General features: G+C 42.4%; 1 protein-coding gene across 1 annotated transcript in view; it reads left to right on the forward strand.

The window, feature by feature from the left end:
* The window catches only part of FAM120A (family with sequence similarity 120 member A), an 81,461-nt gene that overhangs the window by 62,335 nt on the left and 2,187 nt on the right, over positions 1-16,939 (forward strand). Inside the window, exons 13-17 of the mRNA XM_083352227.1 lie at positions 2,248-2,457; positions 3,891-4,071; positions 12,157-12,294; positions 13,607-13,748; positions 16,534-16,630. Of these exons, the coding sequence (XP_083208353.1) occupies positions 2,248-2,457; positions 3,891-4,071; positions 12,157-12,294; positions 13,607-13,748; positions 16,534-16,630 (768 nt within the window). The remainder of the gene's footprint in view (positions 1-2,247; positions 2,458-3,890; positions 4,072-12,156; positions 12,295-13,606; positions 13,749-16,533; positions 16,631-16,939) is intronic.

Consider the following 16,939-nt stretch of genomic DNA (forward strand, 5'->3'; position numbering starts at 1 on the left):
TCCAAATATATACCTATGACAATGGAAGAGTCTTTGGGCTGTTGGAAACCTTTGCTAATGGAAGGTGAAAGGAACTGATTGTTAACATCTCCTGCTTCCCAAAGCTACTTCCCATTCTGTACAAATCCTTCAATGTGTGTTTCCAGAGCTACAGCAAGGCAAAGAACAGACAAAAATATTTCCTTCTCTCTTTCCAAGAGGAAAACTTGATAATACAATTGTTGATTCAGTTCTGTAAACTATATCAGAGATAGTTATGGTACTCCAAACTACCAGTGTTTATGGATATCTTCTTATCTTTAATTTTTAAAGGATTCCTTGCATTTTAAAGAAATGACAGCTCCAGCATTAGCTTCATTTTTCTTAGGATCATGTCTCTGTCCTCCGTGCAGTCGCCACAGACATTCTTAGAAAACAAAAATGGCAGGTAAATGTAGCTCTATGCTAAATTTAGATGTCTATCTTCCTGCTACCCAAAGCTAAAGAGATTTTGCAGACCGTACTATTTGACAAAATTTTTTGTTTGTTTGTGATTTGGTAAGCCCTCCTATAGTAGCAGCCATTTTATAATTAGGAAAATCTTCACCCTTGGCACCCATTTTATAAATAAGAAAGCCTCTACTCGTGGCAGCCAGTTTTTGAGAATACATGCAGCAAAGTTTCAAGAATCAAACATTCCCTGACCAACCTGAAAAACTTGCTTAACCCTACAATAGACTATTAGAATTCTTTCACATATAAAATAGTTCTAAGCTATTTTTCTCTGTCTAGAAAATCCAGTCATATCTTGGGCTTCCTGAGGAGTCTGAACAGTGGGTCATCCATCAGTTGTACAAAGTGACAGTTCCTCTGGTTTTTAACTGAGGAAAGGAGAGAAATAATTGGGTTTGGCTAGAAAGCTACCCCGATTTTCTTTCATAATAGCAGCCTTGCTCCATAGACTTAATTAAAAAATGTGAAGACATGCATTATGTTTATTAATGTTGCTAAATATTGTACTTAAGATGACAAAAAAGGATATGCCTAAACCTTTACTTCAGATATTTGCTATTCTGTTAGTAGGGATAGTGATTTGCATCATTAATTTCCATAATGTGTCTGTACAAGCTTTTTCTACAATTACATCAGTTTTTTTCTTGCCTACTAAGGCATTGAATTTTTCCCTGCCTCTGGGATATTTTTTCCTTCAGCTTTATCACAGCAGCAGTGCTATAGCTAAACTAATCACACAATTGTTCAGGATTGTCAGTAATTGGGACAAATTTTATTCCTTTGAAAGAGGTGATAGATATGCTATATTCCAATAACTAAAGCAAGCATGGGTGACTTCAGTATCTACAGACAGCAGGTATTGGGGAGAATCAACGCAGCAGAGAACAGCATTGCAGATATGAACGGAACTTGTGGGGATTTTGTTTTTGAACTCGTAATTTTGTCTATTTTATGCAATTTAGGCGTGTCTTTTAGTTTTCATGTTTTGAGGCATTAATTTTCAGCTGTGATGGTAAAAGTGGACTTCGGTGGGTACAAAAAGAGGGTTTGGAAACCTCATGTAGTCCCGGTACTGCAGTCTGTCTATCTTTAAATAACTTAAGGCTCCTTCTCTGGTAGGGGAGGGACAAGCATCTCTTCTTAAAGTCAGACTTGTGCAGGATTGGCAAAAGAGAGAGACAGACATCCTAATAACATGGATTGCTATTTTAGATGTGCAAATGTCTCTTTTGTAATGGGCTAGTGATGGAAGAAAGTTAGAGGCTCTGTTAAGTCAGGTATGACTCCACAGACACACCCATGTATTTTGGCAATATTGAAATGCTATAACGTCTTCCATAATAGTTTTTCCCAGTATACCTTATAGCTCTGGTGTAGTTTTCCTACTAATTCTCTTATCTAGGTACTAACCAATTTTATTCTGCTTAGCTTTGGGTGAGGTGCGGAATTAAGCCTTAGTTGGCTAAATACTGTGAATATTAATACACAATTTCCAAATTCGTCTGCACTCAAAAATTCCTGTGGTATTTCTCACTAATGTACAGAGAATAGCTAAGCAAACTTAGGATATATGGGCTGTTTCAGAGTTCTAAACAAAACTAACTGCTTAACTGCAGTGACTGCAAAAATTCATGCCTGTATCTTTTAAAAAGTATTATATAAATCTATTTTAACACTTTGTCTATAGTTTAATTCTTTAATCTTCAATCCTTGTATAGACTTTAACCAATAAAGTTCTACACTTTTGTTTTTAAGATTGAAAACCTAGATCCTCGAGGAATTCAGCTCTCAGCATTGTTCATGAGTGGTGTTGACATGGCATTGTTTGCCAATGATGCTTGTGGGCAGCCAATTCCATGGGAGCATTGTTGTCCATGGATGTACTTTGATGGGAAATTGTTCCAGACCAAGCTCATCAAAGCAAGCCGGGAGAAAGCTCCCCTCATTGACCTCTGTGATGGTCAGGTAATGTTGGTCCTGTGATGGGTGTGATGTCTAATTGAATGTGTATGTGTATGGACAAATAGGTAGAAGATCGGTGTGATTGTTTTTGGTAATGAGCTCAAATTCATTTGTAGGCAGAGGATTTTAGCCCAAGGGCAAATGTATAATTAAACATAATAAAATGTATTATTTATCTGATAGGTTGTATCATGCTAAAAGCTTGCTTGAATGTAGATTGCTATAAGTAGGTCTGTATGCAAGTAAAGGGGTTAATCCTTGATTTTTCATATCCTTAAAATGGTGATTTTAGTTGATTTGGAAGAGTATTGTTTTAAAATTTACTTCCATTTAAATGGCCACCCTTCTCAAATTCATGAGTCTGTGTGCTAACAAATGTTAATTTGTAGCAATTTGGTATACAGTATGAGCATATGTGGGTGATCTGTGAAACATACCAATTTTGTATTTGCTTTTTACCACATAAAGTCAGACATGTCAAACTCGTGACATTGTGCAACGTATTGGAGCTTTTTCTCCATTGCCGGCAATGGGGTGGGCGCAGTTTCTTCATGACGTGTCCGGCCCGTGGGCCAGCAGTTTGACACCCCTGACATAAGTGATCCAGATTCTGCTCTTTTTTTTGTTGTTAACTTGGATGCAGTGTTTTTTTAAAAAAGTTTTCAAACAGGTGGGGATGGTATGTTTCACATACAGGGGACCCTTTCTTTCTTTGACATTCCTGTACAACTAAAATTCAAATAATCCAAATTTTGTGTATACTATTTTGAAAGATTTTTAAAACTTGCAAATCAGTCTGGGTATTCTGACAAACTTTTTATAAACAACGAACAGAGGATATATTGCTTTAAATACTTGGTTAAGAAAATAAAACATTATATGAGAAATAATTTTATGTTAGGTAAAGGTAAAGGTTCCCCCGCACATGTGTGCTAGTCGTTTCCAACTCTAGGGGGTGGTGCTCATTTCTGTTTCAAAGCCGAAGAGCCAGCATTTGTCTGAGGTCGTCTCCATGGTCATGTGGCTGGCATGACTAGACACCAAAGGCGCACGGAACGCTGTTACCTTCCCACCGTAGTGGTCCCTATTTTTCTACTTGCATTTTTTACGTGCTTTCGAACTGCTAGGTTGGCAGAAGCTGGGACAAGTAACAGGCGTTCACTGCTATGCGGCACTCGGGATTCGACCCGCCAAACTGCCGACCTTCTGATTGACAAGCTCAGCGTCCTAACCCACTGAGTCACCGCGTCCCTTAATTTTATGTTACAGGGAGATAATTCATTGATGTCTTGATTTTCTGTCCCCTAATGTTTAATGTTTGTAAATATCATCAGTTACCTGGCTGGCTGCTTTCAAAAATGTCATTTAGAAATGTATGCATATGCTTGATTTATATTCATAATATAACTATGTTTTTCCCATATTGTTTGTTGTAGGCTGAACAAGCTGCCAAGGTAGAAAAGATGCGCCAGAGCATCCTTGAAGGCTTAAATTTCTCCAGGCAAAACCATCCACTCCCTTTCCCACCGCCACCTGCCATGCCTTTCTATCCAGCTTCTATTTATCCTCGGCACTTTGGGCCAGTTCCACCTCAGGGCAGAGGCCGAGGCTTCACTGGTAAGACCACTTCTCTGCTAGGACCTTTGTGTAGGAAGCATGTATTGGCTAAGATTTTGGACTATACTAGGGAGAACCAGGTTCACATCTCAGACCAACCTACCTCATTGTTTTGATGTGGAAATGGAGGAAGAAATTATCACCTACAGCTCCTAGTGGAATAGGAATATTGATCGATCAAGCAGATCAATAAAGATTAAGACAATTGAACTGGCAAAAATAGTTATCAGTTGACATTTACCCTGATCGCTGTTTATGGGAAAAGAGATGTAAGTCTAAGTAATAGTCAAATTTAAATACGTAATGTAACTACACATTTAATTTTATATATATATATATACATAATTACACATAAACAACATTTATACACCATTGAAAGAGATGATAGAAAGCTAAAAAGGAAACAAAAGGACCTGAACATATCTCCAGCAATCAACAACCAGGTAAGCAGGGATTAATACCAGACAAACAAGCAGTAAAAAGAAGCCCAACCAAGGAACTACTGAGGAGAAAATAACATTCCCCACCAACACTGAGAGGGCAAGCCACTATATAAACAGCAAATCCCTCCTAGCCCTGAAGAAATTACCAAGTTGTGTAATTGAAACATCTGCAGAAAAACAACCAAGTTTACAGCAGAGAGCACTAAGGACTCCATATGTAATTTAATTATGCTTTAAGTTTTAAAATATAAATTATCCATCTCTTCATTTGTTGTTGTTGTTAGCTGCGAAGTCATGTCTGACCCATCGCGACCCTATGGACAACGTTCCTCTAGGCCTTCCTGTCCTCTACCATCTTCTGGAGTCCATTTAAGTTCACGCCTACTGCTTCAGGGATACCTCATTCTCTGTCGTCCCCTTCTTCTATTGCCCTCAATTTTTCCCAGCATTAGGCTCTTCTCCAGTGAGTCCTTCCTTCTCATTAGGTGGCCAAAGTATTTGAGTTTTAGCTTCAGGATCTGGCCTGAAGAGCAGTCAGGGTTCATCTCCTCTAGGACTGACCGGTTTGATCGCCTTGCAGTCCAAGGGACTCGCAGGAGTCTTCTCCAGCACCACAGTTCGAAGGCCTCAATTCTTTGGTGCTCAGCCTTTTTTATGGTCCAGCTTTCACTGCCATACATTGCAACTGGGAAGACCATAGCCTTGACTATACGCACTTTTGTTGACAGGGTGATGTCTCTGCTTTTTAGTGTGCTGTCTAGATTTGCCATGGCTTTCCTCCCCAAGTGCAAGCGTCTTAATTTCTTGGCTACAGTCTCCATCTGCAGTGATCTTGGAGCCCAGGAAAATAAAATCTGTCACTACCTCCATTTCTTCCCCATCTATTTGCCAGGAATTGAGAGGGCCGGATGCCATGATCTCGGTTTCTTAATGTTAAGTTTCAACCCAAGTTTTGCACTCTCCTTCTTCACTCGCAACAAGAGGCTCTTTAGTTCTTCTTCACTTTCTGCCATTAGAGTGGTATCATCTGCATATCCTAGGTTGTTGATATTTCTTCTGGCAATCTTAATTCCAACTTTTGATTCATCTAGCCCTGCCTTTCTCATGATGTGCTCTGCATATACTGTCGCCCTCTGCAGGGCGACAGTATACAGCCTTGCCGGACTCCTTTCCCAATTTTGAACCAATCAGTGGTTCTGTGTCCAGTTCTCACTGTTGCTTCTTGGCTCACATATAGGTTTCTCAAGAGACAAATAAGATGGTCTGGTACGCCCATCTCTTTAAGAACTTGCCAGAGTTTGTTATGATCCACACAATCAAAGGCTTTAGCATAGTCAATGAAGCAGAAGTAGATGTTTTTCTGGAACTCTCTAGCTTTCTCCATGATCCAGCGTATGTTGGCAATTTGATCTCTAGTTCCTCTGCCTCTTCGAAATCCTTCCTGTACTTCTGGTAGTTCTCGATCCACATACTGCTGGAGTCTAGCTTGTAGGATTTTAAGCATACCTTTACTAGCATGAGAAATGAGTGCAATGGTGCGATAGTTTGAACATTCTTTGGCACTGCCTTTCTTTGGAATTGGAATGTAAACTGATCTTTTCCAATCCTGTGGCCACAGTTGAGTTTTCCAAATTTGCTGGCAAATTGAGTCTAGCACTTTTACTGCATCGTCTTTTAAGATTTTGAATAGCTCAGCTGGAATACTGTCACCTCCACTAGCTTTGTTGTTGCTCAGCTTTTCTAAGGCCCACTTCACTTCACATTCTAGGATGTCTGGCTCGAGGTCAGTGACCACCTCATTGTGATTATCAGGGACGTTAAGCTCATTCTTGTATAGTTCTTCTGTGTAATTTTGCCACCTCTTCTTAATCTCTTCTGCCTCTGTTAGGTCCCTGCCATTTTGGTCCTTTATCATGCCCATTTTTGCATGAAATGTTCCCTTCATCTCTCCATATTTCTTGAAAAGATCTCTGGTCCTCCCTATTCTATTGTTTTCTTCTATTTCTTTGCACTGTTCATTTAGGAAGGCATTCTTATCTCTTCTAGCTATTCTCTGGAATTCTGCATTCAATTGGAAGTATCTTTCTTTTTCTCCCTTGCCTTTCGCTTCCCTCCTTTCCTCAGCTATTTGCAAAGCTTCCTCAGACAGCCATTTTGCTTTCTTGCATTTCTTTTTCTTTGGGATGGTTGCTACCTCTTGTACAGTGTTGCAAACCTCTGTCCATAGTTCTTCAGGCACTCTGTCTATCAGATCTAATTCCTTAAATCTATTTGTCACCTCTACTGTATATTCAACAGGAATATGATTTAATTCATACCTGAGTGGCCTAGTGCTTTTCCCTACTTTCTTCAGTTTAAGCCTAAACTTTGCAAGGAGAAGCTCATGGTCTGAGCCACAGTCAGCTCCTGGTCTTCTTTTTACTGACTGTATAGAGCTTCTCCATCTTTGGCTGCAGAGCATATAGTCAATCTGATTTCTGTGTTGACCATCTGGTGATGTCCATGTGTAGAGCCGTCTCTTGGGTTGTTGGAAAAGAGTGTTTGCTTTCGCCATCGTATTCTCTTGACAAAATTCTATCAGCCTGTGCCCTGCTTCATTTTGTACTCCAAGGCCAAACTTGCCTGTTATTCCAGTTATCTTTTGGCTTCCTACTTTAGCATTCCAGTCCCCCATGATGATAAGGACATCATTTTTTGGTGTTAGTTCTATAAGGTGCTGTAGGGCTTCATAGAACCGGTCAATTTCATCCTCTTCAGCGCTGATGGTTGGGGCATAGACTTGGACTACTGTGATATTGAATGGTTTGCCTTGGATTCGAACTGAGATCATTCTGTCATTTTGAGGATTGTATCCCAGTATTGCTTTTCCTACTCTTTTATTGACTATGAAGGCTACTCCATTTCTTCTGAGGGATTCTTGCCCGCAGTAGTATATCTGATGGTCATCTGAATTAAATTCACTCATTCCTGTCCATTTTAGTTCACTGATTCCTAAGATGTCGATGTTCAGTCTTGTCATCTCTTGTTTGACCACGTCCAGCTTTCCTTGATTCATGGATCTGACATTCCAGGTTCCTATGGAGAAAAAATCTTTACAGCATTGGACTTTCCTTTCACCGCCAGACACGTCCACAGCTGAGCGTCCTTTTGGCTTTGGCCAGTCGCTTCATTCTTTCTGGCGCTACTAGTACTAGCCCTCTGCTCTTCCTCAGTAGCATATTGGACACCTTCCGACCTGAGTGGCTCATCTTCCAGCGTCCTATCGTTTTGCCTTTTGGTACTGTCCATAGGGTTTTCATGGCAAAGATACTGGAATGGGTTGCCATTTCCTTCTCCAGGACTCTCTGTCAGAACTCTCTACTATGACCTGTCCGTCTTGGGTGGCCCTGCACGGCATAGCTCATAGCTTCATTGAATTATGCAAGCCCCTTCGCCACGACAAGGCAGTAATCCATAAAGGAGTCTCTTCATTTAAGAGTAGGCATTTTTAAAAAAATTACTTTCAAATTTTAATCAGTCCTTATATATAACATCTGCATTTATCAGAAATTGACAACCCAAAAGAGATTGATTGGTTGGTTTTTTGATTAATTGATTGGATTGATTAGATTTAGCTGCCACCTGGCTCCAAAATAAGTCTGGGCAGCTCACAATTTTTAAAACTAGCAGTAGTTTAAAAATGCATAATACAATATATAATAGAATGTATTGAATATAAATAAACAATACATATCCATCCAAATGATGCTATAGAGAGAAGGACACACCTGTTTAACAGGAAAGCAATATCAGTTACTCTTGCCCTGCTCATCTCTCTCATGGATTATTGCAAGCATTCTACATGGAGCTGCCTTCGAAAAGAATCTGGAAGCTTCAAGCTTCGGTCTCAGGGAAGGCCTCTCCGCTGGTTACAAGCGGTGAGGCACTCCGACCCTCTGGTTCCGCCCCGAGGTCCCGGGAGTGAGGATGTGCAGCCTCCTGAGCTCCGGCTGGTGTATTTGAATGCCAGGTCGGTCGTTAATAAGGCTCCTCTCGTTCGAGACTTGGTCGAGGGTGAGCAGGCTGACCTGGCTTGCATCTCGGAGACCTGGTTGGGCCCAGAGGGCGGTGTTCCTCTGGTTGATCTTTGCCCACCAGGTTTCCGGGTGCTGCACCGGCCTCGGGCTCAGGGTAGGGGTGGGGGAGTGGCTGTTGTTGTGAGGGAGACCTTGTGTCCGCGGGAGGCCACCGTTCCCCAGACAGTCGGGTGTGAGTCTCTCTTTTTGAGATGCGGCCCTGGTGCGCAGTTGGGCTTGCTGCTGGTGTACCTTTCGCCTAGTCACGCAGCAGCAGCCCTGCCTGAGCTGCTTGATGTCCTCTCGGGGCTGGTGGTTGAGTTCCCGAAACTTATAGTTTTGGGGGACTTTAACCTACCATCGCTGGGAGGATCATCTGAGTTAGCTCGGGAGTTCATGGCCTCCATGACGGCCATGGACCTGACGCAAGTAATTACGGGACCGACTCATGAAGGAGGCCACACCCTTGACCTTGTTTTCTTGTCTGGACGGTGGTTAGATGATCTTGGTGGGGGCTCTCCAATTATTATGCCCCTGTCATGGACCGATCATCATCTCCTGCGGCTGGTCTTCCGTTTTGCCACCCCCCGCCGTGGGGGTTTGGAACCACTCAAATGGTACCGCCCCAGACGCTTAATGGATCCCCAAAGGTTCCAGGCGGCGCTGGGGTCCCCACCTGCCTCCCTCACTCACAGCTCGGCCGAGGCCCTAGTGGAGGCCTGGGAAAGGACGGCCACTGAGGCCCTTGACCGAGTTGTACCCTTGCGGCCCCTGACCCGGCGCAGATCCCGTCGGGCTCCATGGTTCTCTGCGGAGCTCCGGGAGATGAAGCGTCGGAGACGGGGCCTAGAGAGCGGTTGGAGGTCCAGCCGATCCGAACCCGACCGATTGCGACTAAGAGCCTATATTAGGTCTTATCTCGCTGCAATTAGGGAGGCGAGGTCTAACCACTTCGCCACCCTTATTGCGTCCGCAGATAATCGCCCGGCCGCCCTGTTTAGGGTGACTCGCTCCCTCCTAAATCAGGAGGTGAGGGAGGATCCCTTGCAGGGACGTGCCGAGGAGTTTAACCAACATCTGTCGGACAAAATCGCTCGGATTCGGACCGGTTTGGACTCTGACTGGGCAGAGTCTGACGATCAGGACACGGGTGGTCTTGTCGATATCATCTGGGAGGAGTTTGATTCTGTAACTCCGGAGGAAGTGGACAGGATCATGGGGAGGCTGAGCACCACCACATGTTTACTGGACCCGTGCCCTTCCTGGCTGGTTTATGCAGCCCGGGAGAGGACACGCAGCTGGTTCCAGGCAGTTATATCGGCCTCTTTGAGTGAGGGTATCTTCCCCGCCGTCTTGAAGGAGGCGGTGGTGAGGCCTCTCCTCAAGAAGCCTGCCCTGGACCCGGCTGTATTGAACAACTTTCGTCCTGTCTCCAACCTTCGCTTTCTTGCGAAGGTTGTTGAGAGTGTGGTGGCGCATCAGCTCCCTTTGGTCCTGGATGAAGCGGATTATCTAGACCCGTACCAATCGGGTTTCAGGCCCGGGTACAGCACGGAGACGGCATTGGTCGCGCTGGTAAATGATCTCTGGAGGGCTCGGGACAGGGGGCATTCCTCTGTCCTAGTCCTATTAGACCTCTCGGCGGCTTTCGATACCATCGACCATGGTATCTTGCTGCGGCGTCTCAGGGGATTGGGAGTGGGAGGCACAGTTTTACAGTGGTTCTCCTCCTATCTCTTGGGACGTTCGCAGTCGGTGTTGGCAGGGGGGCAGAGGTCGACCGCGAGGTCTCTCATTTGTGGAGTTCCTCAGGGGTCGGTCCTCTCGCCTCTCCTGTTCAACATCTACATGAAGCCGCTGGGTGAGATCATTCGTGGCTTTGGAGTTGGGTACCATCAGTACGCTGATGATACCCAACTTTTCTTTTCGACCCCAAACCACCCCAGTGATGCCCTCAACGTGATGTCCCGTTGCCTGGAGGCGGTTCGGGTCTGGATGGGGAGGAACAGACTCCAGCTCAACCCCGACAAGACTGAGTGGCTTTGCATACCTTCGTCCCGGGTTTATTCGGACATTCCACCTCTAGTTATGGGGGGTGAACTATTACCCCCCGTAGATAGGGCTCGCAACTTGGGGGTCCTCCTAGATTCACGGCTCACTTTGGAAGACCATATAGGAGCCGTGACTAGGGGGGCCTTCGCACAGGTTCGCCTGGTGCGTCAGTTGCGGCCCTATCTTAGCCGGGACGATTTATGCACGGTCACTCATGCGCTCGTGTCCTCTCGTCTGGACTACTGCAACGCTCTCTACATGGGGCTGCCCTTGAGGACTACTCGGAAGCTCCAACTGGTACAGAATGCAGCCGCGAGAGTGGTGTTGGGAGTCTCCCGATACTCCCACGTTACGCCTCTGCTCCGTGAGCTGCATTGGTTGCCAGTTGTCTTCCGGGTGAGATTCAAGGTACTGGTAACGGTATTTAAAGCACTCCATGGCATGGGGCCGGAGTACCTCAGGGAACATCTGCTGCCGGCATCAAGCTCCCTGCGCCCTGTGCGTTCCCACAGAGAGGGCCTCCTCAGGGTGCCACCGATCAGAGAATGTCGATTGGTGGCCCCCAGGGGGAGATCCTTCTCTGTGGGCGCTCCGGAGCTGTGGAATCAGCTACCGGTTGAGCTCCGGATGGCGCCCGATCTTCGCTCCTTTCGTCGCGATCTTAAGACATTTCTGTTTGTACAAGCCGGCCTAGCCTAAGGGGGAGTGTTGGGGTTATTTTATTTTTGTTTTTTTAACTTTTCTGGGGGTTTTTAGTGTTGTATTTATACTGTTTTAATTAGGGCAATTTGTTTAATCTTTTTTAATGTTTGTATTCACTATTTTATTCTGCCCTGTGAACCGCCCTGAGTCCTCAGGGAGAAGGGCGGTATATAAATGTTATTAAATTAAAATTAAATTAAATTAAACTAGTGCAGAGTGTGGCTACGAAGGCAATCCTGGGTGCCCAAAAAATGATGCATGACCTATAAAGCCCTATATGGCATTGGGCCAGGTTACCCTTTGAACCATTTTTTCCCCATTACATCAGTCCTCCCAATCCTGTCAGGCATGGAAGGTATGTTGCAGTTCCCATCAGCCAGGTAGTCCTCGACATTTGACTGTAATAAAATCTGTCCATTACGGTCAGACATCATAATGATCATAAAGCGACTGCTGTTGTCATTAAGCAAACATTGCAGTTGTTAAGCAAACAAATAGTTTGTTATGGACGCTATAAATGTGACCACGTTGCTAACTGCCCAAAATTCAGTGACATGACTGTGGAGGGGGCCCGACCATCAGAACTTTGAATCTGGGTCGTAAGTGGCCTGTTTTGGTCGTAACTTTGAATGGTCATTAAGTCGAGGACTGCCTGTACGTCCCAAAGCACATTAGGAAACAGATCTTTTGCTTCTCATAGATCTGCAAAAGATTGGATTTTTTTTTTATTCATGGTAAAAAAAAACCCTGGACCTAGGATTTTACCCATTGGTGTCCTGAATCTTTTATTAGTCTGGGAATTAATCCTTACAGAGGGTCTTTCATTTTCACAGGAGTCTATGGCTTTGGGGGTCCTTATGGGGAAACGGTTGCAGCAGGCGCGTATCGGACCTTCCGAGTGACTGCCACAGGAGGACACTCCGGAGCTTTCTCTGGCAGCGATGGCAACAGGACTAGCAAGTTTCAGGGCGGTAATACCACCAATCCCCTTTTCTTCTTGCTCACAGCAGTGGTGCACTAACCGGACCTTTGCAACATTCATTGTATGAGTTTGTCTTCCTATAAAATAAAGGAAATACTTGAAAGAAAGAGTGCTCCCACTTTTTTCATTGTATGTATGTGAAAAGGTAGAATAGGAAATTCCTACATTTTAATTACTTTTCACAGATTGCTATGTGGTTTCTAAATCAAAGATCCACTTAATGTCACTTAAAGTTAAGGCTGTTCTCAAACTGCTGGTGATTATAGCCATGCAGTTTTCTTGGCAGAGTGGAAGTGATTTGCCACCATCTTTTGCTGAAATGCTTTGAAAATTCCTTGGTAACTTCTCATTCATGAACTAACTAGCCTAACCTTGCTTAGCTTTTGAAATCAAGTTGGCTAGATGCTGCATTTGCTATTTGTTGCTTAGTAGCCTAATGTAGCAGCTATGTGTTATTACCAGATAATAAAATACAAAAAAAGAATGAAATCCTCTGACTATATCAACCTCGCAGTCATTAGTAACATTACATTTACATTACTTCTGATTCTAACTACTTTTAACCTTTTTGCCATTAGCTCAATTAGTGATGTATAGCTAATGTTCTTTAGATCATTGGAAATGCTTGCTTGAAACTAAAATAGCAAATTGTAGTAATAAATACAAATGCTCAAATTTAAAATTAGATGTATTTTGAAAGAAAAGCTTTCTGAAGGTTTTAGAATGCATTTATAGTTTGTTTCAGTGTTTTTAATATTAGTTAATTCAACTTTCCTTTTTCATAAATATTAAACATTTCAGATTCTCATAGCACTTTTTTTTCTCTCAAGTTATTTAATAGGAAAGCTTGAAATGACTGGATTGAAAATCCAAATATTTCCTTTGAAATATCAAGTCTATCCTGGCTAGTTTACGCGTTAGCAGCCCCTAGTTATTCACTTACATGCCAGCAAATCCCTAACTACTCTTTTATTGACAACATGATGGGGGTTGTGGAAGCAAAGTTTCTGTTGGACAGGAACGTCTTGTGTCCAGAACAGGTCACTTAAAGTAGTTTACCCAAGTGTGATTTCAGAATGGTAAATTTACATTGTACCACATTCATTTCACAACAATGAATGAATTGGATTTTGTTTGCGCTTGCTGATCTCAGTAGCCTTAAATCCTTCTTTGACACAAAGGCTATGCAGGTATGTGCCAGAATTCACTCTTGCAAAGAAAAAGAATTTTTTTCAGAGATAATAACATTCCTCCATTTAAATTTCCATTGGAGAGTAACACCTTTTTAAATCTTGCTTTAGGTGTCCAACCCATTCCTTCTCAGGGAGGGAAGCTTGAAATAGCTGGCACTGTGGTGGGCCACTGGGCTGGAAGCAGGCGTGGTCGAGGAGGAAGCAGGGGACCGTTTCCTCTGCAGGTGGTTTCTGTTGGAGGGCCAAGAGGGTAAGCAAATACCAACATTGCAGTTATGTTTGGATTAATTAAAAAAAGAAGTCTGCTCGACTTTTACTTGATTATGACACAGCAGTGGTGATGGTCTAGTTCAGAGTATATTGGCTCAGCTATTTATTTTTTCAGAATGGAAATGTAAAGACTAATTTTATTTATCAAATACTGCCCATTGCATTTGTGTGCCTAGGCAGTTTGCAAGATGTGTTGTTGATTGCTGTGAAAACACTATTGGTTTTATTTGGGAGCCTCCTTCATGGGACAATGAAATTGACATAAATCTGTGGACCTTTTCTCAACATAAAAGGCCACATTGCTGACTGTGAATTTATTGGAAACTCATTTTTTATTAATTTAAAAGTGTTATACAAATATTTAAAGACAAAAGGCAATCTAGGGAGACCTTTAAAAATTGATATTTCATGCTAAGTAATGAGAAGAGACAAATTGATCTACATATTTATTGTGAATGTAGAACCCAATCCAGGCACATACTAAAGAATGCAGATTCTCAGTCCACACCCCTGTGAGCCAGGGCTGGCTTCTTGTCACATACAGAGTAGATCACATTAGCCCCTCCCTTATGGATATAGGTGTGTGTGTGTGTGTGTGTGTGTGTGTGTGTGTGTGTGTGTGTAAATTTTTTGGATTGCTAACAGGGAGATTTGTCCTGTGTGGGGCCTAGCAAGATATTCTAAAATACTTAACAAACACTTAAAACACACATATCTATATCTATATCTATCTATCTATCTATGTCTGTCTATCTATCTACCTATCTATCTATCTATCTATCTATCTATCTATCTATATAGGTAAAGGTTCCCCCGCACATGCGTGCTAGTCGTTTCCGACTAGGGTCTCCGTGGTCATGTGGCCTGTATGACTAGACGCCAAAGGCACACGGAATGCTGTTACCTTCACACCAAAATGGTCCCTATTTTTCTACTTGTATTTTTACGTGCTTTTGAACTGCTAGGTTGGCAGAAGCTGGGACGAGTAACAGGCGTTCACTCTGTTATGCGGCACTCAGGATTCGACCTGCCAAGCTGCCGACCTTCTGATCGACAAGCTCAACGTCCTAATCCACTGAACCACCATGTCCCATACACACACACACACTCACACACACACACACACACACACACACAGCCTAATGTGCTATCAGCCCAGGTTCAAATCTCAGAAGGGTGTGGCTGACTGATGAGAACAAATAAGTTTGAAATGGCTATATCAGTCTCCCTTTAATTCTTTGTTAGCAATCCAAAAATATATTAATGTATGTGGCCAGGGATTTGTGATAGGTTTTTTTTATTTCTAAAGAGTTTTATCATGTTCAGTATAATCCAACATGCATATTTCAAATTAGTTTCATGAAGATACTTTTTTTATTTAGAATTATATTGTGATTCGTAATATTTAGGCAGAGTCTTTTTCATCTATAATAGACTATCATCACTTTGGGTTCTGTAGAAAACTTTAATTGTGACTGTTAGGCTACATGGTTAGGAGGTGACATTATTGTAACTTTTGGATTTTGGCATTTTAATTGCAAGAAAGGCAGCACAGGGAGGGAGAGCTTTGTCGCTCACAGAATACCAGGCTAGACATGGACATCAAGTATGGTACTCCCAAAAGATTGTGGTTGCCATCAAAAAAGCTACCGTACTACCTCAAATAAGATATACAGGAGATGGGGTTAGGGTATGAGGAGGCTCTGGGATTTGAGGTTGGTATATATTGCTTTTTGCCTTGCAATGTCATTACATTGGACTACTGCGCATGGGACACCAAAAAGTACATAGGCTACTGGAATGTTTCTTGGTACAATTCCAGGTGCTGGAATTCACTTTCAAAGCCTTTCATGGCTTGGAGCCAGGAAACTTACAGGACCATCTCTGTCCAGTTGTTTCTCCTCATCCTATCTGATCCAGTCCGGGGGGGGGGGCATATGCCCAATCCCTTCTGTTAAGGCATGTTGTATGGCACAGCTCATGTGGAGAGCCTTTTCTACTGTTGCACCTGCCCTCTGGAATGCCATTCCTCCAGAGAGAGATTGTCCTTGCCCTACTGGCCTTCTGCAAGGCCTTGGAAACCCGATTCTATTTCAAGCCTGGAGCCCTGAGTGTGTAACAGTCCCATTTCCTGGTTTTGTTGATTGTATGAACTTTTTTTTAAAAAAAAAATCTTGGCTGCTATGTGTTTTTAATGTGATACTTTGTATGTAGTTTTATTATTGTTCACTGGCCAATTACATAATTTGAGATGTTCAACCATGTAAATCCAATAAATAACTAAAAGTATATTGTATTATAATTAGGAAATTAATGCTAGAATAATTAGGAAATTAGTTAGAAAAACATAGCAACACTAGGGTGAGGTTGTAAAAATGGAGTGGCAGTTAAGAGTCCATAAAGAAGTACAATTTAATCTATTCAGAGGAAGTTTCTTCAACTCTAATTTTACAGTTAAGGCTGCTTAAGAATATGTTCTAGCAATGAGCATAATTTTGTTCCAGTATAAAATATATTGCCAATTATTATTCAATAAGCATAAACTTTTCTCTTGCTAGGTTAATTAGCTGGTAAGTGAGAAATGCATAATGTAAGGAGAGGAAATACTGCAAAGATAGAATTCATTCTATTAAAATAATGTTTTAGTTGCTTTCTGAAAATAAGAAAAACCTTTTTGGTTATGCACAGGAAATTGAATTCTGCTGTATCTCCAGAAAAATTTATGAAATTTAAATCTGTTTACCTTTTTTTCTGGTTCTACAAAGACGTCCAAGAGGAATTATTTCCACACCAGTGATAAGAACATTTGGCCGTGGAGGAAGATACTATGGGAGAGCTTATAAGAACCAGGGAGCTATTCAGGTAATGGAAACAAAATCAGGGATCAGCGTGTGTGTGTGTGTGTGTGTGTGTGTGTGTGTGTGTGTGTACGTGCGTTAATGCATCAGGATTGTGTTTTAGAAAATAGGTGCATTAAGCCAAACAGAGGGTTAAAAAATTCATTTTCCTTGTGTTTTTCGTTAAAGAATAAAAAAGCAGTGCCAAATAGTTGACTGAGATCAATGTCCTGCTTAGTATTCTATTTCCACAGAAAGCAGTTCGATAAAACAGCACATTCTCCACTATGTACAGTATAGTAATATAATATATAGTAATTGTTTAAATAACTTT

This window comes from Vipera ursinii (genome assembly GCF_947247035.1).
Source record: "Vipera ursinii genome assembly, chromosome: 2".
Classification (NCBI taxonomy): Eukaryota; Metazoa; Chordata; class Lepidosauria; order Squamata; family Viperidae; genus Vipera; species Vipera ursinii.